We start from the raw sequence: 25,685 nt of genomic DNA, 5'->3' as shown, positions 1-25,685 counted from the left end.
CTCTTTATGGGAAATGCTGATCTTAGTAAATTTCAACTGTGGGTAGGGAGATATTCTTTAATAAATAACTGAAAGACTTTTTCACAGTTCAGTGCTGGTCCTGTTGTCTGTTATGTCTAGAGTATTTTATAAATGGTAACTAAATTATGGGGCCTGGAAAATCATCTCTTCAAGAAGTTTCACAACGTGTGCTGCATGGTAGCTTATTATAAGTGGGTTAAAGCGACTGGCTTTATCTCAAGTGGCTTACTATGTTAAAGAAGAATTTAATGTATTCAGCTTTACTGGTAAAACACCAAACAAGTTCTGACACCTCTGACAAGATGATTAAAGTTGGGACTGTTTTTCTTTTGACAGCATCAACAAAGAGAGCATTGTCGATGTGGAAGGCGTTGTGAGAAAAGTGAATCAGAAAATTGGAAGCTGTACACAACACGATGTAGAGTTACATGTTCAAAAGGTAATTTTTTTCAAAATATAAAATTGTGTCCAGAAATAGATTTGAATGGTTCTTACAACTATTCACATCAACTCTGTAATTAGAGTTGATATAAAATATTGAGATTTATAAATTGATTATTGACTCAACTAGTTTTTGTCATAGAACAAACCACCTCAATACTTAGCGACTTAAAACAACAACAAACATTTTTTATTTGTTCATAATTCTGTGCAGTAAGGGAATTGGGGTCAGCATCTGGGATGCGTGATCTGTACAATGTGATGTATCAACTGGGCTCACTGACATTCCTGGGACATCTGTCCCTGTGACTCTCCTCATCCTGCGAGCTAGCCCGGGCTTGTTGACATGGTACATCTCCCATACCACGCAGGGAAAGTATGAAACACATCTGAAAAACTTTATTCACTGTCATGAATCTATTTTGCTCTCAGCTTCTTTGAATGAAGGTTGATTCATTATACTAACTCTTATTAATCATTGTATTGCCTTGTAATCATTGTATTTCTGGTATTTTACAGTATAGAAAAGTCAAAAGAGATAATACTGGATCGGGCTTAGATTCCAGCAATAACTTTTTCACATAAGATTTATCCCACATTTATTTTCTTAGACATACAAACTAACAATGTTATAAGTGAATTCACATATATTTAGTATTTTTGAAATAACCCTGCAATCTTGAACCTACAACCTACAGTCTCAGATCCAGACCTAGTTTGTATCCACAATATTCTTCATTGAATTTCTCTTATGGAATAGTCCTTTCCCACTCTAACCCGTGTGTATGTGTGTGTGTGTGTGTACATGTCAGGTAGGTGGGCAAAAACAGATGAATGCAGAAGGACAGATTGATCCATACACGCTAATTTGGTAGTAGAGGTTGTATTTAATTGAAATTAATTGTCATGAAACTCTTTAAGACTTAGAAAATCTTGTATTTTTTACTGACCTAACTTGCCAAATTACTTTGTTCTCTTTTTGTACGTCTTATTTCAAACTAACCACACCAGGAAGTCTATAACCTAGTAAAGGCAAACTGATCTAAAGGTATGCTGACCAAGGGGGGAAAAAAAAAACCCTATCTTCCAAGTAGCATCTTTTTCAATACTTGAATAAATAAAATATTAGTGACTAGAGCAAGTAAATGTATTTCTAAAATATTTTAATTACCTAGGATCCAGTTAAACCTTAATAAATGTTAAATATAAAGCCTAAAGTGCTTGCAGACAAATTTTGCGTTAAGAAAAATAATTATAAAGTATCTCACAAAGCATAAAACACTGTATACTAAATAGAATTTTATAATAAGCAATGACTCTCTTATCATTTATTTATCCAGCCCGCAGTTACTGAGTAGTACCAATCACTATGTGAAGTTTGGGGGATGAAAGTGGTCACAACCTAATGAAGGAGATTTTTCTACTAGTTAGAAAAATGAAAGAGGTAGCTGTCCAGATCTCCAGCTTTACATTGGAGATCAAGTTTCTGTTAACTAACCAAAGGGAAGCACAAAAACTTGGGTATAGAGGATGGCGACAAAGAGTTCTATTTTACTATGAGTAGGACTGGAGTATCCTTCTGATACTTTTTCTTGAAGTGTCTGAGCTGAATGCTAAATGTTTTTTACCAACTGGAAGAATATAATTTCCTTTCTGTAATTAACTAAGTAAAGTCTGTTTTCCTCTTGTGCTTTAGCAGAGTTTCCAGGAATAGTTAGGGGAAACTAATAGGGTAACATGCACTTAAGTGGCTAAAAAACCCATCTCCTTCTTTATGACCTAACTGCTTTTTAGCACTAAAATGTGCATTTAGTTTGAATAAATATTGAGGGATTTTAACACCATAAAGAAACACCTTCTCCAGCAGCTCCCAACCAGGAGAGCAGCAGGAAGCAAGATATACTTGATACACTTGATGAAAGAAGGCAGTGAAGGTATATTTAGAAAATGAATGAGGAAAGGAAGGAGCAGTGCAGCAAAGTTGAGCTAACTTTGATCCTGGTGGTAGAAATGGCCAGATACTGTTAACAGTCACGATAACTTATTTGTTAATGGCACCTTCAAACAATCAAAGTGTTTTCTTATTCTTTATTCCATTTGATTCTTAACACCAGCCTAATTTTACAGAAGAATATTGAAGCTCTAGGTAAGGTGATTTGCCTGTGACAAGTTTCCTTTGACAAAAAGAGACCTTAAGCCAGACCCCTCAACTATGATACTGGTGGGCACCTTAGAGTTTACAAAGTCTTCATACATATGTTATTTCATTTGACTATTTCAGCAACACAGGGATGTAGACAGGAAATAACTATTAACCCCATCTTATAGGTGTAGAAACATGTGCCATCTTGTTTGATTTTAGCAAGTAGTTTCAGTTAAAGATGTATGCAAACAATGTTTCTCATGTTAAGTCAACTGTAGATTTTTTTTAAGCAAAAGATAACAGGTTTTGTGTGCTTCTTGATATTTTTGGTAATCTCTCACTTTCAGATTTATGTGATCAGTTCAGCTGAACCCCGCCTGCCCCTGCAGCTGGACGATGCTGTTCGGCCTGAAGTAGAAGGAGAAGAGGTGAAAACTATATTTTTGAAATAATGTGCTTCCTCTGTATATTTAGTTTACACAACATTGATAACTTGATGTCCTACTTTTGTAAGAAAGGTACCTATGAGTTGATTTGAGCTTCATTTTCATTGAAAGCTACTCTTACATTAAAAGTTCTCAAACTTTTTGCTCTCAGGATTCCTTTACATTTTTAAAAATAATTGACCCCACAAGCTTTTATTTTTATAGGTATGTCTACCACCATTTACAGTATTAGATACAGTATTAAAAGTTAAGACAAAATTTTTAATATTTATGACTTTATTAAAAATAATAATATAATTAGATTATATGTCTGTGTATTCCTATATAAATAATAAAAACAGCAATACATATGAAATGTATTTTTTAATGTCAAAAGTAACATTTTGTTACATGTCTATATTCTTGGTAATATCTGGCTCGATACACAACAATTAGATTTTCATATCTGCCTCAGCATTCATTCTGTTGTCTGCACACATCATAAAGCCTTTGGAAAACTTCTAAATATAGTCAGGAAAAAAATGGGTGTTTAAAGATATTATTGTGAAATGTAGGTTTGACTTCACAGACTCTCTGAAAGTGTCTCACTGGTCCCCAAAACATGCTTTGTCAGCTTTTATTTGTTCCTTCCATTTTCAACTAGCAGGTAAACTCCAGGGATCAGTGATTGTGACAATTGTTAATTATTCTGATATCCCAGTAATGAGTCAAAGGTTTGGTTGTGGGAGGTGGATAAAAAGCATTTAGCTTAATTCATTCTCATTTCTTTTCTTCCAAGCGCTCTTTCTCTTAATAATTTCTCTCTGGCCCCGCTTACTTCTAGGATCTTTGATTTGGGGGTATAATGTGAACACACATGAATATATACCTCTTCTCATTTAAAAATCAACATGACTTCTACAAATGTTTGTGTCCTTAAAAAAAGTTAATAAAATCTGGTTTTTTTATCCTTTTTTTAGGAAGGAAGAGCTACTGTTAACCAGGATACGAGATTAGACAACAGAGTCATTGATCTTAGGGTATGCCTCGTTTGTTTATTTAGTGACAGATTGTGCTGAAATCAAGGTGGGCAAGAGTACCATACCTGACTCAGGTTTATAGAACTAATTGACATTTGCCTATATGTAATATGATAATACAAAAAGTAATTTACCTGACTCACCCTTCCCCTAAAAAGAATTGCAGGCAACAAGGACAGTCAAGTAATAGTTCACAGGATACTGACTTGCTTCATTTTAAAATGACAAAGGAGCGTGAAGCTAATAAATGGGCTTACTCCCAGGTAGTACCTGTTTCAGACATGATAGTCAGCAAGAAAAAACATAATTAGTTGTCACTACATAATTGTGAAAGAAGTTCTGTGCACACTTTAGAATGATCAGGTAGAGATTAGCAGTTAATGCCTCAATCCTTTGAATTTGGTCTGAGCACAGAGTTCATAATAAAGAAGTAGTTGGCTCTGATGGTGTATATAGTAATCCCATACATAGGTCTTCTGTTTCCCTTTCTGGTTTGGTTGCAAGTGAAAGAGTTCAGTGGTTTCATCATCGTAAAACCAATGTCATCTCTCTTTCTTAATGTTTTGACCACATCTTCCTCCTTTACTTAAATAATCTACCTAAAGTTTAAATGCTTTGTCACCTTAAGAGTTCTTTCTAACTTGTCTGCCCTAATTATATACTCATTTTTCCCCTGATTATTTGCTTTTTGCCTGCTTTTTACCTTTTCCATTTTCATTTACAGCACATAGAAAAGGTTAGCAGTAATCAAAAGTTCTCTTAATACTGCCTAGAAACCTCAGGTTTTTCATAATTTTGGCCACAATAGTTAGACATCCTACTGTATTAGCTATTTGTTCACACAGGTTATTGGTTGTGCCTCTAACATTTGGCCTGAAAAGTATTTTTCTTTGGTTGGAAATAAAAGAGCAAAATTGTAATTCTCCTTCTAGAATATGAAAAATTCCAAAATAGATCCCTATACTGATTGTCAGCTCCTAACTTTTCTCTCGTATAATGAATTATTTTCTGTATGAACTTCCCAGGCATGTGGCCTGATTAGAAAGTACTCTGTCTCAGTTAATGTGTCAAATTGATTTAATTAGATTTTATTGTTGTCTTATAGACATCAACTAGTCAGGCAATCTTCCGTCTCCAGTCTGGCATCTGCCATCTTTTCCGAGAAACTTTAACTAACAAAGGTTTTGTGGAGATACAAACTCCTAAAATTATCTCAGGTATGCTTTATTTCCCTTATTTTTTTTAAAATAAATTGGTTTCCCCAAAGTTGGCTTCAAATTAGATTTTTTATGGGGGATTTTGTTTCATTTGTTTTGTTTTTTAATTTAAGAGTCCCAAGTGTTCCTTAAGGTTTATTGCTATGAGACTGTTTTGAAGACTATGCTATATAGCAGCAATCAGATATCACTAACACTAGTAATACTAAATTCCCTATTTCAGGAGTCATTACATGATAATGATTATAAAATAAGGCAGTAACACATAAAGCAAGATTTTTTTGTTAATATAAGGTACATCAGAAACTACTTTCATGATGTAGATTTCTTTCTAATTGGTATTACAATTTTGTTTTTTATAAACTGCAATGTCAAGTTACTAGATACTACAGATGGGAAAACCTCATTAATTCTTAATGAGAAACTTAACATTTTTAATCATTTAACTTTTTTAGTTACTTAAATAACAATAAAATGTTATGAATGGATTTTAATTATATCTTTTTTCCCATTTAAAAAAATTTTTTATAACTCCAGAGTAGCTTTAATAGATTTAAAATTGATGTAGAAAGAGAGCATACATAGCAAAAGAAGTAAAATGGAGGTGTAGCCAAAGAAGTAAGTCTGTCCTAAATGTAAACTGTTTAGAATCAGATATATGACATATTATGATTATAGTTTCTCTGCAATTCTTGATTTTCTAGTTGTTTCTTTTAGTGAAATACTTGAACCAAAAGTATAAACTGTTTTTACTAGAAGTTTGCATTGATAAGTTTACAATTACTTGTAATAACTTAAATGTTTACATTTCAGCTGCCAGTGAAGGAGGAGCCAATGTATTTACTGTGTCATATTTTAAAAATAATGCATACCTGGCTCAGTCTCCACAGCTGTACAAGCAAATGTGTATTTGTGCTGATTTTGAGAAGGTTTTCTGTATTGGGCCAGGTAAGGTTTTTGGCAGTTACAGTTTTCTCAAAATTCATTAATTGTACCATAGTAATGGTTTTAGAAACACATTTTACATGCAGACATTTTGAAAGCTTAAATCTTTTTATATGCTGACTACATAGACAGTAGACTTTGAGGTAAAAAATGACAATGTACTTAGGCAGACCTTCCAAATAATAAATTTTGTTGTCCTTGATAGCCCCTTTACTACTCTTGGAAGTTTACAAATGTGCTACCAATTTTATTCCAAAGCTGTTCTGTTTTACTGTTACTATTTGTACTGTTCTTAGTATTGTTAATATGCTAAAGCCCATTAGAAATTAGTACAAATGTATGATCTTTAGTAGGTTATATTAACATAGTTTTTAAGATATAGTTGCTACAAGTCCAAGTAAGCACACACAATCATGTGACAGATTCTTTTACGAGACTAATTATAAACAAAAACTAGCTTTACTTCATTCTTTAAAACTCACCAAATTATTGTATATATGTAAGTTTTTTGATGGCCTAATAAAAATTAAATACCTGCTAATAGAAAAACTGGCAAGATCTTTAAGCATTTTAGTTTTCTGAATCTATTAAACAATTACACGTTGAACACCTACTGCATGTATACAGCCTTGCTCTGGGTTCCATGTACATAAAAGAAGAATCAACCAGCACTTCTCAAATGTTAATGTGCACATGAGTCACCTGGGGGCCTTGTTAAAATGCAGATTCTGACCAGTAGGTCGGGGATGAGGCTTAAGATTCTGCAGTTCTCACATGTTCCCAGGTACTGCTGATGCTGCTGATTTGCAGACAGACCATGCTTTGTGAAAGGAAAATCATTCTCCCTGCTTTCAAGACAGAATAAGACATGTATACATACAGCAGTCACAGGGAGTAATCAACTGATTTTCACAGCAGTTAATCAGATTGTGCTGTGCAATCAGCAGATTGGTGTTAATTATATAGTTTAGAGAGTGTAAAAAGGGGAGAAGATGGAATTTGCTAGAGTCACAATGAGAGAGAGTTCATACTGAAGTGGGCTCTAAGGACAGAGTAGGAGATATAGACAATGGGGATTGGCGTTCTAGTCAGAGGAGGCGAGATGAGTAAAGAGCATGGGAGGAAATAAAAATAAGACTAATTAGTATTAAGAAATGGGAAATACAGGATAGGACTAAATTATGAAAGCATGAAGGTTTTAAACATTTTGTCTTATTACGGTAGTCATTTGGGAACCATTGTAAGTTACTGAGCAAGGATGAGTTATAGATTATATCAATCTTGCAGTGATACAAAAAATGGAGCAGAGTAGAGTCAGGAAGACTGGAGAGGAGGAAAGTGCAGTGAGGATAATAGCAACTGGACTGAGGTAATGGCTGGAGTGTGTAATATTACTCCATCTGCACAGATTTCATTTAGCTTGAGTCAAGTTTTAATAAAATTGAGAACTCACTGTATTGAATCTATTTTAATTATTGAGAAGGCACTTCAGAATCTTGCATTCCCTTGGGATTCTCATGAGTCTCATTTATTAATTTACATTTGTTACAGCTTTTACGACTATAGGAATTTGTAATGAACTTGCCATCCATGAGAATGCTGAGACAGATGACTTATCAAAGATTTTTTTCCAACCCTATAATGATAATGAAATAGTGCCACTGGAGTACTAGTAAATAGAATTTTTGTATTTAAATCCCAGTTTATCCAAAATTTAAAACACCATTTACTGTGCTGTGTAATGTATGCTAATTATGTATTTACATACTATGTAAACACCATTTACCATTTTCTTTTATTAATGTTACAGTATTCAGAGCTGAAGACTCTAATACACACAGACATCTGACTGAATTTGTTGGCTTGGATATTGAAATGGCTTTTAATTACCATTACCATGAAGTTGTGGAAGAAATTGCCGACACTTTAGTGCAGATATTCAAAGGACTTCAGAAAAGGTAAAAATATATATATTTTATAACCTTAGATGAATCTAATTTTTAAAACAGTTTAAGTTCTCCAAAATGAAGCAGTTCTTAAAACATGTAAACTAAGTTTTTATTGAAAAAAAAAATATATATATATATATATGAAGATTTGCCAGTTAGATTATCAGTTAATTAGTGGGAAAATCCACACTCAAAAGAGTACGTCTGAATCCAAGTCAGTTAGGGCTGCAGCCAGTTAAGCTAGCTAGCTAATCTACCAGATTGTAAACAGCCTAACTATATTTGTTTTTTCCTCAATATTTTACATCCTCAATTTCTCAGAAATAGAGCCTATGTTACCTTTATAGCAGTTTATTATTTGAGAGGTAGTATGAGATAGTAGGACTTCCCAGGAGGCTCAGTGGTAAAGAATCTGCCTGCCAGTGCAGAAGACTCTGGAGACAGAGGTTCAATTCCTGGGTGGGGAAGATCCCCCGGAGGAGGAAATGGCAGCCCGCTCCAGTATTCTTGCCGGGGGAATCCCATGGACAGAGGAGCCTGGCGGACTACATTCCTTGGGGTTTGCAGAGAGTCGGACATGACTGAGCGAGAGAGCACAGGGAGGGAATGGTATTTCAGAGCTTCAGCTCAGCCAGGTCCAGGCAGCCTAGGATCAGATCCCAAGCTGGCTGTATACCTGGTGTGGGCATTTTGGAAGTTACATAACTCTGTGCCTCAGTTTCCTCTGCTGTTACAAGTGAAGATAATATTATTACTTACCTCAGAGTTAAAGAGTCCCCTTAGTCTTTCAGTTTCTAATCTTTACTGAATCTGTGTAAGTTAAGCCTGTGTTGAGACTGTTTAATTTTTTGATCAATTTATATTTACAGTGAGTGCTCAGTAGAAATTAGAAACTGGTATACTGAAAGGGCTTTCAGCTTATGTGGGCCTGGTGAATTGACACATTTATAGAAATTATTAGGCATGTCTGGGTGTTCATAAAATTGAATTATGTTAAATGTTCACTTTCTGTATAGCCTTTAAACTGGCAAATAGTTTCTGCCTTAAAAGTGCATTAGAAATTTTTTTCTTATGATAATGTTTAAAATAGAGAAAATAAGAGGATGGAAGGCATGTTAACTAGGATCAAGAGTGTCTTTTTTTTCTCTTTTCTTTTCTCCATACTTTTGAGAGTACTCAAAGTATTAAGTTGGATATGACAGATTATCTAGTGCTTTGATAACTGATGAAGGATTGTATTTAAAATTCCTATTTGAAGACCACTGATTTTTTTTTTCTCATGACATGTATTGTTTTCATTTTGATTTTACAAGCAATACATGTTTATTGCAGACAGCTAGAAATAAAAGCATAAAATAAAAATTAACAATCCCCCATAATCCCATCCCCCCAGAGAATAACCATCATTAATATTTTGATGCCTTTTTTTAATTGAGGTATAATTGACCTATTCCACTATTTTGGTTCCAGTGCACAACATAGTGATTCCATATTTCTGCAATATAATTGACTGTATTTCTCATGCTGTACCTTTCATTCCCATGACTTTTTTTTTTTTTTAAACTGGGAATTTATTTTTCTTAATCCCCCTTACCTGTTTCACTCATCCCCCAAACCCCTTCTACTCTGGTAACTACTAGTTTGTTCTCTGTAACTCTGCGTCTGTTTCTGTTTTGTTATGTTTTTTAATTTGTTTTGTTAGATTCAAGTAAAACCATATGGTATTTGTCTTTCTCTGTCAGACTTATTTCTCTTCACATAATACCCTCTACATTCATCTATATTCTTTTTTTTTTTTAATTTTTTTTTTTATTTTATTTTTTTTAATTAGTTGGAGGCTAATTACTTCACAACATTTCAGTGGGTTTTGTCATACATTGATATGAATCAGCCATAGATTTACACGTATTCCCCATCCCGATCCCCCCTCCCACCTCCCTATGACAAGATTTCATTCTTTTATGGCTAAGTAATATTCCCGTGTGTGTCTGTGTTGTTGTTTGGTTGCTCAGTTGTGTCCAACTTTTTGAGACCCCGTGGACTATAGCTCTCCAGGCTCCTCTGTCCATAGGATTTTCCAGGCAACAATACTGGAATGGGTTGCTATCTCCTTCTCCAGTGTGTTTATATATGTGTGTGTGTGTACACACTACATCTTCTTTATTCATCTATCAGTGGACATTTAGGTTGCTTCCATATCTTGACTGATGAAATCATAATGCTGAAATGAACTTAGGGATATATATTTTTTTTTTTTCAAATTAGTTTTTTTTAAATTTCTTCAAAAAATATCCAGAAGTGGAACTGCTAAATTGTATCTATTTCTAATTTTTTGAGGATATCTATACTGTTTTCCATGGTGGTTAATTAATACCAACAGTACACAAGGTATGTTCCCTCTATACCTTTGTTGAGAGTTTTTATCATAAATGGACATTGAATTGTGTCATAAAGTTCTTTGTTGAGATGATAGTATGATTTTTATTCCTGAGTTTGTTAATGTGGATCACATTGATTAATTTGTGGGTGTTGAACCATCTTTGCATTCCTGGGATAGATCCCAGTTGATCATGGTGTATGATCCTTTTAATATATTATTGATTTCAGTTTGCTAATTTTTAAAGATTTTTGCATATAATTTTCCTTTTTGTCTGGTTTTGGTATCAATGTGGTGCTGATTTTATGGAATGAGTTCAGAAGCATTTCTTCCTCTGGAACTTTTTTGAATAGGATGAGAAGTATACTTGTTAATTCTTTAAGTATTGGTAGAATTCACCTCTAAAGCCATCTGGTCTTGGACTTTTGTTTGTTCAGAGTATGTTTTTTTATTACTGATTCAACATCATTACTGTTAATTGTTCTATTCACATTTTCTATTTCTTCCTGATTCGGTCTTTGGATATTTCACATTTCTAGGGGTTTATCCATTTCTTCTAGATTGTTCAGTTTATTAGCATATATGTATTCATAATAATCTCTTATGACCCTTTATTATATTTCTGTGGTGTCAGTTGTAAGTTCTTTTTCATTTCTGATGCTACAGATTTGGATTCTTTTTCTAGTCTATTTTATTTCTTTTTACTCTGATCATTATTACTTTTTTCCTTTTAGTAACCTTGGGCTTTGCTTGTTTCTTTCTCATTCCTTTAAGTCAGGTTAGATTGTTTGAGACTTTTCTTATTTCCTAAGGTAGGCTTTTATCACTGTAAACTTCCCTCTGAGAACTGTTTTTGCTGCATCCTGCAGACTTTGGATTGATATGTTTGTTTTCACTTGTCTCTAGGTATTTTTTTATTTCCTCTTTGATATTTTCTGTAACCCACTGGTTGTTTAGAACCATATTGTTTAGCTTCTATGTGTTAGTGGGTTTTGCTGGGTTTTTTTGTTTGTTTTTCACCTTGTAGTTGATTTCTAGTCTCTTTGAGTGTGGTCAGAAAAGATCCAGAATAGGATTTTAAGTTTAAGTTTACTGAGACTTATCTTGTGGCCTACTGTGTGATCTGTCCTGGAGAATGTTCCCTGTGTACTTGAAAATAATGTGCATCCTGCTGCTTTTGGATGGAATGGCCTGTGTGTGTGTGTGTATGTCTTTTAAGTTCATGTCATCTAATGTGTTTTTGAGGCCATTGTTTCCTTATTGATTTTCTGTCTGGGTGATCTGACTGTGGATGTAAGTGGGCAGTTAAAAGTCTTCTACTGTTTTGTGTTATTGTGTTATTTTTCCCTTATGTTAACATTTGCTTTATCATTTAGGTGCTCCTATGTTGGGTATATTTATAGTTGTTAGATCTTCTTGTTGGATTGATCCCTTTATCATTATGTAATGTCCTTCTCATTTCCATTTGCATGGAACGTTTTTTTCCATCCTCTTACTTTTGGTCTGAGTGTGTCTTTAGATCTGAGGTGAGTCTCTTGCAGACAACATATGTATGGACCTTGTTTGTTTTATCCATTCAGCCACTCTGAGTCAGTTGGAGCATTTAGTCCATTTACATGTAGTATGTTCTTATTGCTATTTTGTAAATTGCCTTCAGGTTTTTTTATTTCTTTTTTGTTTCTCCTTTTTTCTTCTTATGACTTGATGATTATCTTTAGTGTTAATATAAATTCCTTTATCTTATGTGTGTGTATCTATTATAAATTTTTGGCATATGGTTACCATGGGGTTTATATATAGTAACCTATATATGTAGGTTCAGCTTGAGTGATTTCCACCACTTGGTCTTCTAGTACACTAATTTGTTCCTCTGTATCATCTAATCCCCTTAGGGGAGTATCATCTAATCTACTTACGGGAGTTCCCTTGTATGTAACCAGTTACTTTTCCCTTGCTGCTTTTAATATTCTCTGTCTTTAATTTTTGCCTAATTACAGTGTGATAAAGAACCTACAGGGCTTCCCCAGTAGCTCAGCTGGTAAAGAATCCACCTGCAATGCAGGAGACCCCAGTTTGATTCCTGAGTCAGAAAGATCCCCTGGAGAAGGGATAGGCTACCCACTCCAGTATTCTTGGGCTTCCCTGGTAGCTCAGACAGTAAAGAATCTGCCTCCAATGCAGGAGACCTGGATTGGGAAGATCCCCTGGAGGAGGGCATGGCAACCCACTCTAGCATTTTTGCCTGGAGAATCCCCATAGACAGAAGAGCCTGGCAGGCTACAGTCCATGGAGTTGTAAAGAGTCAGGCATGACTGAGTGACTAAGCACACACAGTGAACTTGTGGACCTCTTTGGGTTGATCTTACTTGGGACTCTTTGTACTTTCTGGGCCTGGATATCTTTTTCCTTTCCAAGGTTAGGGAAGTTTTCTGCCATTATGTCTTTAAATGCATTCTCTGCCCCCTTCTTTTCCTTCTTGGATTTGTATAATGTGAATGTCTGTGTGCTTGATGTTGTCCCAGAGGTCACTTAAACTGTCCTCATTTTTTTTGTTTGTTTCAGTTTTTATTGCAGTATATAGTTGATTTACAGTGTTGTGCTAGTTTCTCCTGTGCAGTAAAGTGGATCAGCTATGTGTATACATACATCCCCTCTTTTTTGGGTTACCGTCCCGTTTAGGTCGCTGTAGAGCACTGAGTAGGGTTCCCTGAGCCTCTACAGCATGTTCTCGTTAGTTATCCATTTTATACATAGTGTCTGCTGCTGCTGCTAAGTCTCTTCGGTCGTGTCCGACTCTGTGCGACCCCATAGACGTCAGCCCACCAGGCTCCTCTGTCCCTGGGATTCTCCAGGCAAGAACACTGGAGTGGGTTGCTGTTTCCTTCTCCAGTGCGTGAAAGTGAAGTCGCTCAGGCGTGTGCGACTCTTAGCAAGCCCATGGACCACAGCCTACCACACTCCTCCATCCATGGGATTTTCCAGGCAAGAGTACTGGAGTGGGGTGCCATTGCCTTCTCTGATACATAATATCAGTAGTGTATATATGTCAATCCCTATCCCCCAATTCCTCCTAGGCCCCTTCTCCCCGCTTGGTGTCCATACCTTTGTGCTCAACGTCTTTGTCTCCATTTCAGTTGGGCAAATAATATCTAACCCATTTTTCTAGATTCTACATATATGCATTAATATACAATATTTGTTTTTCTGACTTCACTTTTTTTTAACTTTTTATTTTGTATTGGGGTATAGCCAATTAACAATGTTATGATAGTTTCAGATGAACAGCAAAAGGACTCAGCCATAAGAATACATGTATCTATTCTCCTTCACACTCCCTTCCCATCTAGGCTGCCACATAACATTGAGCAGAGTTCCGTGTGCTATACAGTAGGTCCTTATTGGTTATCCATTTTAAATATAGCAGTGTGTATATGTCCTTCCCGAATTATCCCTTCCCCCAACCTTCCCCCTGGCAACCGTAAGCTTGTTCTCAGTCTCTGAGTCTGTTTTTGTTTTGTAAACTGTCCTCATTTTTAATTTTTCTTTTTCTATGTATTAGATAGGTTAATTATATTTCCTGATCTTGGAGAAATGGCCTCATGTAGGAGACATCCTGTGAGCCCCACAGAGGCCTGTGGGGCTCTCTGTTCAGCAGAGCAGCATGTTCTAGGGATGCCTGCTATACGCGAGCTATGTAGGCCCCCCGACAGGGCTGACTTCTGTGGGCATGCCGGTGGGCTTGGATGGCCCCCAGCCCATTTGGTGGCCAAGTGCTGCCTAGTGCTGAGGCTTCTGGTTACTGGTGGACAGGACAGGTCTTCCAGAACTGATGCTGGCCCACTGTTTGGTGGGACCCAATCTTGGGCCCTCTGTTGGACATGGCCAAATCCTGGGGTAGCTGGGGTGTTTTGAGCAGGGGGTCTACGGCTGCTCCTGGCCTGCTGGTGGGTGGCGCTGTATCCCTGTGTGGCTGACTGCTTGGCCCGGGGCTTCCCAGTACTGGTGCTAACTGGCTGGTAGGCCAGACCTGATACTTGCTCCAGTAGGCTAGGAGGAGAGTTCCAAGATAGGGCTTGCCAGCAGCAGTGTCTTCGTGATAGAATGAGCTCCCCAAAATGGATGCTGCTAATGTCTGTCCCCAGAGGTAAATCTCAGTTGTCTCCTGCCTCTTTAGGAGGCTCTGCAAGATCAGCAAGTGACTCTGACCCAGGTTCCTTTCAAATTACTGCTTCTGCCCTAGGTCTCGAGATTTTACATGTTCAAGTGTTTCCTACAGGCCTTCAATTCTCCCAAGTGCCTGCCCCACTGGCCTTCAAAGTCAGACCTTCTAGAGGATGCTTGTCTTCCTGGTGCAGGATCCCTAGCCAGGAGAGCCCAATATGGGCCTCAGACCTATCATTCCTTGGAGGGGATGTCTGCAGTTGTGATTATCCTGTCCTTTGTGGGTTGCCTGCCTGTAGATATGAATATTGACTCTGCCACATCTCTGCTGCTCCTATCTGTCTTGTTGTTACTTCTTTATATCTTTGGTTGTAGAATATATTTTCTGCTTTCCTTCAGGTCATTCTCATGGATAGTTGCTCTGTGAACAGTTGTAATTTTGGTATGCCCATGGGAGGAGGTAAATTCAAGGTCTTCCTATTCTATGATCTTGGCCACTCCTCCCAACTTTTTTTTTTTTTTTACCCTTTTTTCTCTGAAACATTTCTATACAGTTTATTTTAAGCAACTTCCATTCAGATAGTCTATAGAACAACTAATGTCTCCCTGTAAAACAAAATATCTTTTGAAAGTACAGTTAAGGAATAGAGCTTTTCTCATTACTTATTTACTATGTATTTTTAAAATTTATTTATTTGGCTGTACCAGGTCTTAGTTGTGGCACATGAGATCTTCCTTTTGGCATGTGAGATCTTTAGTTGTAGTGCTAGGGGGATCTAGTTCCCTGACCAGGGTTTGAACTAGGGCCCCCTGAAGCACATGGTCTTAAGCCACTGGACCACCAAGGAACTCCCTCATTTTTTTACATTTTTATTTTCATTTACATTTATAATTGAAGAAAGCTTATGAAGCTCATTTATTTTAGGTATTGATGTCTTCTCTACTTAGTATTGGAAGTGGAATTTCCACTTTTGTTTTTGTAACAAAAGAGCAAGCATGATTTGAGCACTTGGAATTAATCAACTCTCTGCTTACAAATTAGATATTCAGACACCATTATCACTGGGCTTAATGGGTAGGCTTAAGATGGCAACTTGGAAATAAAAGCCTTCTTCCTGTCTTCTATACATCATTTAGGAATTTTAAGTTTCTGTGTCAGTTGTAAATTGGGTTATTTGGTGGTTGTCTTATCCCTCTCGTGTTTATCATTAGTACTTATCTCTAACAGAAGAATAAACAAATGTATTTTAAAATATTGATAATCAATAACATGAATGGGGGTTAATGTTCAAAGCAAAGCAATTTAAAAATTAATTGTTGGGGTCATTTTAACCCATCTTATGTCAAGATTTGAATAAATCAATGATTTCTTCTGTTTTCATAGACTATAAACATACTTTTTTCAATTCTGTTGATTATGAAAAAATTTAAATAGCATACAAAAAAAAGGTAGACTAGCCTAATGAACCCCCATATACTTATCACCCAATTTCAACCATTGTCAATCCATGGCCACTTTTGTTTTACCCATTTCCCTCCATGCTCTGTTATTCTGAAGCAAATCTCAGCTACCATTTCATCCATAAATACTTTAGTAAAACTGCATTTTTAATTTTGCCATCCTCTACAGCAGCAGTTTAGTGCAATGAACATTTCTTGTTTTTAGAAGGTAAATGATGAACATACTGTAGGGATTATTAAAATGGGAAAGAAATAGGCACTCTCCTAAACAAACTTATGGTATAATGGTAATGGGGGAAAACAAAACAATATTCATTAGTTTGGTCTTCCTCAATGATGACAAATGTTGTTAAAAGTATTAAAAATCAGATTTTTTTAGTGCCTCATAAAATAGGTATTTTATGTTTCTAACAGTGCTAGTTGATATGAATTATAAAGGAAGTTTTTCATCCTGTAATGCCACTGCAGTGACAAATAATACAGGATTGAGAAATGATGTTAAATATTTTTTAAGTATTTGCATTTAATTATCTAACTTAATTTCTTGTTAACAGTTTTTTTCTGATGCATACACTAATTCAAAGAATGATTTTATGTGACATAAACAGGGACTCAATACCCACTAGATATTTTTTTCTTAGCTGCTGTTTCTATTACAGATGAGCTTGAAAGTCCCCGAGGCAATTTCTACACTGAGGCTGAGCTTACAGGAAAGAGCTTTGCTCTAAAAGCATTTCCTTCTGTTATCTCTGAATTAAAATAGTTACCAGTGGAAACATGGAAGAGTAGTACAGTAGGCTCCTGGGTCCGTGTCAACTGGCCTCTTTAGTATAGGCTCCCTCAGCCTCCCTAGGAGGTCTGGCGATGAGTGAGGTGAGCAGGAAAAGGCATGTTTCCACCCTGGAGCCCGCTCAGGTTGCCCTTTTCTCTTCACTGCACACATAGTAATTCCTCTAAAATGTTAAAAATGTTGCTTTGTTTAAAAAAAAAAGTGTGTATCAGATGTATGGAAGAGAAAAGCTATATGTTCCTTACTTCAACAGTATTGGTTAAAAATTTTTCTTTATGTATTACCATAGTGACCTCTTGTGTTAAAAACATTTATTTCACATTTTTATTAACTCTTGTACAAATAGGTTTCAAACTGAAATTCAGACAGTGAATAAACAATTCCCATGTGAGCCATTCAAATTTTTGGAGCCAACTTTAAGACTAGAATATTGTGAAGCATTGGCTATGCTTAGGGAAGCTGGAATTGAAATGGGAGATGAAGAAGATCTAAGGTTTGTATTTGTGATTTTTAAAACTTTAGTAATTAGATTTAAGATACAAAAGAATGAATATATTGATGAATGTTTTTCATCTACCTGGTAAACTTAAGTTTTATTAACTTTGGTTATATAGTATGATGCTGTTTTGTTCCATGTGTGATCTGAAATAAACTGTTATGTTTAATGTGGTTTGCCTAACCGTTAATATTTCTGTATGTTAAGGTGTGAAACTTTTAACAATCTCTAAAAGTTATGCAAGTCTCTTCTCTATTTGATATACTATATTTCATTATCTAAATTCAGATCAAATAATTTTGAAATGATAGTTTAATAAAGATTGGAGATTTCTGTCTACTTATATTTTATTCAGGGATTCTTAAGTTAAAATACTTCAAGCCAACACAATGATTCATAGTTGGTATCGGAAGGAAGAGAGGATTATTATAATTTTTTTAGGGTTTTTTTAAACATATTTCACTCAAAACCCTCATTTACTTTTATTTGTTTAATGAATATATATACGTGCATATATGTATATATACATATATATAGTTTTAATCATCTTCTACATTGCTAGATGACAATTTAAGGAAAAGCATAAATTCTATAATTTGGATGATATTTTTGTATGTATTTTGGAAATTTTTCTTAAATAGGATAGAGCTTAAATTGGTTTAAAACCTTTAATAAAGAGTAACAAAAAAGAGAAACCATTTTGCAGTAGAACCATTTTAATGACAAGAATAGTCTGTGTTGGTGTAGATTTTCATTATATGTAATTGTAGGAAACTACTTCATCCATGTTATTTCTGAATCAGTGAATTGCTAAATTCTATTTATACTTTTATTTAAGTATTATTGAGTAGCACCAACTAACTGTCCCAGGTATACCCATGAATGGTTTCCAGTAGTAGTTGCCTTTTTTAAAAGGAGCAGAATAGACAGCTGTGTATTTTAGCTAAATTTTTTATCCTCTGAGAACTTCAAATAGAAGGGGTTCCTTATAAACTTAAAACTCTTTTAAGTTGCTGTTTGATCCTCAGACACCTGATTCATGTTTCTTTTGCAGTACACCCAATGAAAAACTGTTGGGTCGTTTGGTAAAGGAGAAGGTAGGACTCTTATGATGCTGGATTTCTTTTTCTAAATCTGAAACGCATCTAAATTCTAAAGAACATGTAATAAGTTACATGAGGGACTAATCTCCCTAGAATGGTAATATTCCAGAATAAATAAAACCCAAGGGGGATAATATTTTTTTTAATTCTTAGAAAAATAAAAAGTATTGAGGCTTTGCAAACCCAAATGGTGTGATTAGCTCAGTGTTTGATTTTTGTATTAACTTGTACTGAGGTATCTCTAAAAGTGATATGTGGCTCTGATTGTCATATTAGTTAGAGAGGACCTCAAGGTGATTGAAATTATTTAGAAATGGTCTTCCCTGGCTACCCTCGCTGACTCGTGGGACTAGAGGGTGAATGAATTTTTTTCTGCCTTTTACATGAAGGCTACTTTCCTATCTTATTTTTCTATAAAACTCCAAAAAAGAGAAAAGCTAAACTTAATGCAATCTTAAATTAAGAGAATTGTGTAATTGAATAAAAACAGTCCTTGAGCTCCTCCTGCTGGTTGCACTCAAAATGGTTCAACTGACTGGGGAACACTGAAACTGCACAGTACTGAGTTCACGCCTTTAAAACGCTATTTCAGTGGAGCCAGGGTCAGCTCTGTTGACATTCCCTCTACACGCCAATTTTAGGGAAAATGTTTAACATCAAAACAGATAAAACACGACTGTTTCTTTTTAATTAAATGTAGGTCACATAGTAAATATTCTTTTTAACAAAGATATCATAATTTCTTGTTAATGTTATTCATTTCAGTAGTTTTCATTTGAGAAAAACTACTAAATTTATTTTAAACATTTTGGTGAAAATGTAAATCATTGGGGAAATAATCAAGGTTTTTGGAAGATAAAAGATGTCAGTTTTTCCCAAATAATTTATAGATTTAATGTAGCTTTTGTAAAACCCAATGAGATTTGGGATAATTTAACAAAGACAGTTTTAAAATACATCTAGAAAATTAAATGAGCTAGAGTTGCAATGGAAAAAGGTGAAAATAAGTTTATCACAGCGTAGTTTTCAGCAGAGGAGAAATTGAGAAGAGATTACATGTCCAAAAAAAGAAAAAGAAAAATGCATATGTGAACTATGATTGACTAGTCAATAGCTCCTAAAAATTAAGTATATTGGAAGAATTTATAACATCATGGCAAAATTGTAGGATACAGCTGTAAGAAGCAGAACAGTGATTGTATATGGAGTATAATTACAGTAATTTTGAAGAACAAAACTTATGTACAGAAAAAAGACAGTTACCAAAATGGTAGCCTTCTTTTTACTTTCATTAAATGTCTTAAAAATCTGTTTTAATCATATTTATTCTTTTTATAGTATGATACCGATTTTTATATTCTTGATAAATATCCATTGGCTGTAAGACCTTTCTATACCATGCCTGACCCACGAAATCCTGTAAGTAATTTGATTTTAAATAACCTGTTTGGGGGAAGAGGGAAAACTTTATTGTCACTGTGTCACATTATACAGTGGAAATAATGGTTTTCATTAATAACTTGCAGTTCTAAAAGACACATTTTTATATGTATTACTACTAGTTCCTGTCAATTCAGGTCAAAGTGATATTGTAAAATTTGAATATTCTAGCAAATTAGTCCCCAAAACCTGTATTAAAAATAACTTTCATGTATCATTTTTAAAGATATATGAAGAAGAAACACTGTATAAATAACAAATAGTATTAATAGACTTGAGGACTTTATCAAATCATTTTCTCATCGACCTTGAACTAAGAACTCACATTCTATCCTGGCAGTTAATCTAAATAATGTTTTGTGGGCTTTCACTGGTTTCCCTTTGCATTGGTTCCCCAACTTTAGTGAGTGTCGGAATCACTCGGAGGGCCTTTAAAACACAGATTGGGGCTTCCCTGGTGGCTCGGTGGTAAAGAATCCACCTGCTAATGCAGGAGACATGGGTTCAATCCATGATCTAGGAATGTCCCATGTGCGCAAGCCTGTGCCCCAGGACTGTTGAACCTGCGCTCCAGAGCCTGGGAGCCACAGTTAGTGAGCCCATGTGCAACAACTTGTGAAGCCCGTGTTTTCACAGCGAGAAAAGCCACTTCAATGAGAAGCCTGCACACCACGACTGAGAGCAGCCCCCGCTCACAACTAGAGAAAAGGCCTTGTAGCAACGAAAACCCAGCACAGCCAGAGATAAATGAATAACAATATTTTTTTTTAAACTTTTTTTTAGGTGGGGCTTGATAATTGATATTTCTCATAAGGTAATAGTGAAACTATCAGTCCAGGAATCACACTTTGAGAACCATTGGTTTACTGAAAGATAAGGAAAATAAGTTAAAACCTGATAAAGATTGAATTGAGCTATGGTAAATTGATGTTCAGTTCACTTTCCTTAAAATAATAACTTTGAAAAATTAAAAAGACTAACACCTGTTGATAATTTCAAGTTCCAAAAGTGATCCCAACATCATATCACACTTAAAAACATTTCAGATGATAAAGTGAAATAAGAATCGGCACTATGGGGACTTCCCTGGCAGTGTAGTGGCCGAGACTCTTTGCTCCCAGTGCCGGGGATTGGGTTCAATCCCTGGTGAGGGAACAAGATCCCACATGCTGCAGCTGAGATCTGGCACAGCCAGATAATTTAAAAAAAAAAAAGAATCAATACTACGGTACTGCTTAAAAGAAGATGTATTGTTCTGATTTGTTATTGGAAGGTGTGGGAGAAGGGGAGCATAAAATCTGATAAAGGTAAAGAAGTTATCATTCAACCCTCACTAGTTTAATCCCATTTTAGAAAAGCAAGTCATGTTCATTGGAGCAGGGTGTATAATTAATTGTGGGGAAAAAATGATATTGTTCTTCATGCAACAGAGTGTTTTTCCACATATGTGTGATAGAAATAGGATAATAACCTGTTGAGTGGTATTTTTGTTTGTTTTTCCTATAGAAACAATCCAACTCTTATGATATGTTCATGAGAGGAGAAGAAATACTGTCAGGAGCTCAAAGAATACATGAGCCTCAGCTGCTAACAGAGAGAGCCTTACATCATGGAATTGGTAAACAACTTCAGTATATTGAGGAGGGTCATGTATATTCTGAAAGCAATACATTTTAAAACCCTTTAAAGACTTCAGAAACACAGTCATTTGTTTTAATTTTCATTGCATGGTAACTGCTTTTGCAATTTTTTTACGCTAAATAAGATGATAAATTACATTTCTTTGTTTTATGTTTGGTTTGTAGATTTGGAGAAAATTAAGGCATACATTGATTCCTTCCGCTTTGGAGCCCCTCCTCATGCTGGTGGAGGCATTGGTAATATTCGTTTATATGATGACAATATTTCCAACCCAAATTTCATTTGACAGAGTGTTTCTTCAGTTCTAAATGTCCTCAGTATTAGACTCCAAAAAGTAAATTTTGTATTTTGTTATTACTTACAAATAAGTTTATAAGTGCTAGATGTAATACAAATTTGAATTAAAAGAATTTTTAAATGAGTTATGACTAAATGAAATTTTTGAGTATCCTCATTTCTCTCTGTATTCATGAGTTCATTCTGATTAGTCCAAATTAAAGCTAAAGTCCCTCAAGTTCAGATGGCTGCTAAATGTTTTTGTTGAAAACATTTCATTGGCTTTTAGAACCACGAGAGTATGTGTAAGATACTGCTCTGTGATTTAAAATGAGTAAATATTTAACTCAACTTTGGGATGTTTGTATCAAAAATTCTTAAAAAGAATTCTGGGGCTTCTCTGGTGTCTCAGCGGTAAAGAATCCACCTGCCAATGCAGGAGGTGCAGGTTCGATCCCTGGTCCAGGAGGATCCCACATGCCCTGGAGCAACTAAGCTCTTGCGCCACAACTATTGAGCCTGTGCTTCAGAGGTCTGAGAGCGGCAATTACTGAGCACGCGAGCCGGGCTACTAAAGCCCGTGCGCCCTAGAGCCTGTGTTCCGCAACATGAGAAGCCCATGCACTGCAGTAAGAATAGCCTCCACTCACCACAACTAGAGAAAGGCCCGTGCAGAAACAAAGACCTTGCACAGCCAAAATTAATTAACTAGAATTGTTTTAAAAAGAATTCTGAATGTATAGTTTTGTTGAAGGTTTGGTTGGTTGTTTTGGTTTTTCTAGTAAACAGGTAATATACAAATTTCAAATTCAAAGCAAATAGAATAGTGTACATTCACCTCCCTACAGAAAACTATTGTTTATAGTTTTCTCTTTACCTCTACAAAGATAATCTTTGCATATGCAAAAGTATATAAAATATATTTTTTACACAAATTGTAGTGTGCCGTATAAACCATTCAGTACCTTGCATTTTCGCTTACTGTATTTTGTAAGTTGCTCCTTATCAACACTTAAAGAAGTTTTTAATGCTTTTTTTTTTTTTAATCACTACATAGAATCCATTGAAAGAATTCATGGTAATCTTGGTGACCAGATTCCTATTGATAGAACCTGGTATCATTTGAAAATATAATAGTAGGCTTACATTATATTTTTGTTTGCTTAAATCATAAGTTTTGGACACTTACATAGATTTGTGGTTCACATTTCACAGAATCATACAACTTAAGGATATCTCATTTATCTTTCCCACATAGAGCATCACCTGTTTCTGAATCAGACCCAGAATATTCCATTTCAAACTCATTTAAAATAATAGAAGTCATTTCCTTTCTAACAAGGAAAAGCATTTTGTTGATCAGTGATGTTATTTTGGTAGTTTTCAATAAGTATGACCCTGAATGATTAATTCTGAAAATGAATTAATGATTATTTTGTTTTCTCCAGGGTTGGAACGAGTGACCATGCTGTTTTTGGGCTTGCACAATGTTCGTCAAACCTCAATGTTTCCCCGTGATCCCAAAAGACTTACTCCTTAAAGAAAATGTTTTTTTATTCTTTCCAGTAACCTGCTATTAATCAGGCTGTACCTTAGGTACTTAAAATATGCAATAAAATAAATGTCTTATCCAAAGTGCCACAATTACTTTTGAACTAATTCAGTGTACGTTACTTTAAAAGAGATTTTTATAACTTTGGACATGCTTCAGTAGGAAATGGTTAAACATTTTAATGAAAAATTCATATTATTATGTTAAAAGTTCATTTTGCATTACTAAAATAAATGTTAAACAACAATTTTAAACAGTTAATAATGTGTAAATTTTTTTTTCTATATTACAGTGGCTCTAATATTAATGTCTTAAATTTTCAATATTTGGTCTTATTTTTTTTAAGTCTGACATGAGGTAAGAACAATTTTAGGGAAGTATCGAGGTTTTAATGAATGTGTAATTGGAGTATTATGGAAAATTAGGCAGAAAATATCAATCCTTAATAATTGTGCCTGGAAATCATGTAAAGCAGGTGAGAATACTGGTTAGAAATTATACAACATAACATAATATTATATTAAATTGCTAACTAATTAAACCCAAATTTCAATAAAATTTTAAAGCTAATTATGGATGTTTCTGTGTAACTTCATGGCAGTATGATTTTATAGCTGATTCTTGGCATTTATAATTTGGGGGGGGGAAGTAGACAACCAGTTTATATAAATGCCTAAAAGCAAATGAAGACTGATATATTCATAATATGTATTAATCAAGAGATTAATTCAGATGAGTGTAAGGATACAGTTCTTAAAGCTGAAGGCTTAGGTTGCTTAATAGTTTATTTCATATAGATTAAAAAATATTGCAGAATTTTCAGTTTTTATTTTTAACTGGTAGGCATTTAGTGACTGTCACTAAAATGCACTCCCATTCCCTCCCAAAAAGAATTACAGTTAAATACACTTTTCCTCTAGATTATTAAATATGTCCATGCTAATGTTAGTTTTATGGTGAACCACACATAATACTTATGAACAAAACAATTTAATGCAATTATTTTCCTACAGGAAAAGGAAAAATAATACAGAAAAGTAAGAAGGTCAGAAAGGTAGGATATTACCCCTGGTTCATAAGCATCTGCCCATTATTTTTTAAAGTTAATTTATTTCACCATCCTAGATTATTATTTCTTTGAGAGTAGAGACTCAATTTTAAATCTGCCTTTCATAACCTACCAAAGTATCTCAAGATACTTTTGTTAGACACCCCAGAAGTGTTAAATACATTTAAGCCACACCAAGACCTATTTTTTTCTGTATTGTATAATCCCCAAACCCAAAAATAGTATAATAATAGCCTTAGAGCTATTCTTCTCAAGTTCATAGAATTACAGCTCTTTCAAAATAAATCGTTTATAGAGTCTAAGAATGATGTAATTTTTTGTTTGTTTTTTTATGAAGTGTTTCAAACACGTCAGCCAGATTAGAGCATAATAAAAAAAGGACACCCCTGCACTTGCCACCAAGCTTTAGCAAATCTTAACACTGTCATATTTGCTTCAGATGTTTATTTTCCTTTTTTAGGGAAAAAGTAGTGGATACAGTTAAGGCTTCCCAGTTAACACCCGGACCCTATTCCTTCCTACCCTGGTGGTAACTACTATATAAATTCCGTGGTTTTTAATTCCTTTCCATGCTTTATATTTTACCTCGATATTTGCTCCTATGAACATTGTCTAGTATTATTTTGCAGACTTATTTGACATGTATATTCTAGGATTTTGATGGAATTACCTTGAATTTATGAAACAATTTGAGAAGACTTGACATTTTCAATCTCTTCAGTCTACTAGTTAATGAAAATAGTATATCCCTTCCTTTTTTGGTATTTTTTCCTTAATTGTCATAAAATATATTGGTGTTCTTTAATATCTTTCAAAATTATTTTTTAAGGAATTCCCTGGCAGTTCAGTGGTTAGGACTCCATACTCTCACTGCCGAAGGCCTGGGTATGATCCCTGGTTAGGAACTAAAATAACACCAGCTGCACAGTGCAACCAAAAATACATTAATTAAATAAAGTAAATAAAATTACTTTTTAATTTTTCATTTATGCTAAAAAACCTTCCCACTTTTTTTCTACTGGGAACGAGACTTTTAAGTATGGATTCTGTGGCTATTCCGCCTGGATTAGAGTTCTCATGTTGCTGTTTTATCAGCCGTGTAACCTTGGGTAACTTGCTTCAACTTTCCTCATTTTCA

General features: G+C 34.9%; 1 protein-coding gene across 1 annotated transcript in view; it reads left to right on the top strand.

Annotated features, from left to right (window-relative positions):
* Positions 1-24,048, top strand: part of DARS1 (aspartyl-tRNA synthetase 1) — a 62,991-nt gene extending 38,943 nt beyond the window's left edge. The window contains exons 5-16 of the mRNA XM_043487752.1: positions 358-460; positions 2,953-3,033; positions 4,011-4,070; positions 5,176-5,287; positions 6,101-6,235; positions 8,043-8,190; positions 17,317-17,463; positions 18,521-18,563; positions 19,908-19,988; positions 21,516-21,627; positions 21,815-21,886; positions 23,375-24,048. Of these exons, the coding sequence (XP_043343687.1) occupies positions 358-460; positions 2,953-3,033; positions 4,011-4,070; positions 5,176-5,287; positions 6,101-6,235; positions 8,043-8,190; positions 17,317-17,463; positions 18,521-18,563; positions 19,908-19,988; positions 21,516-21,627; positions 21,815-21,886; positions 23,375-23,466 (1,186 nt within the window). The 3' untranslated portion in view covers positions 23,467-24,048. The remainder of the gene's footprint in view (positions 1-357; positions 461-2,952; positions 3,034-4,010; positions 4,071-5,175; positions 5,288-6,100; positions 6,236-8,042; positions 8,191-17,316; positions 17,464-18,520; positions 18,564-19,907; positions 19,989-21,515; positions 21,628-21,814; positions 21,887-23,374) is intronic.
* The last annotated feature ends 1,637 nt before the right edge of the window (positions 24,049-25,685 follow it).

The sequence above is a fragment of the Cervus canadensis genome, chromosome 15, assembly GCF_019320065.1.
Source record: "Cervus canadensis isolate Bull #8, Minnesota chromosome 15, ASM1932006v1, whole genome shotgun sequence".
Classification (NCBI taxonomy): Eukaryota; Metazoa; Chordata; class Mammalia; order Artiodactyla; family Cervidae; genus Cervus; species Cervus canadensis.
This window is presented reverse-complemented; position numbering and strand designations above follow the sequence as displayed.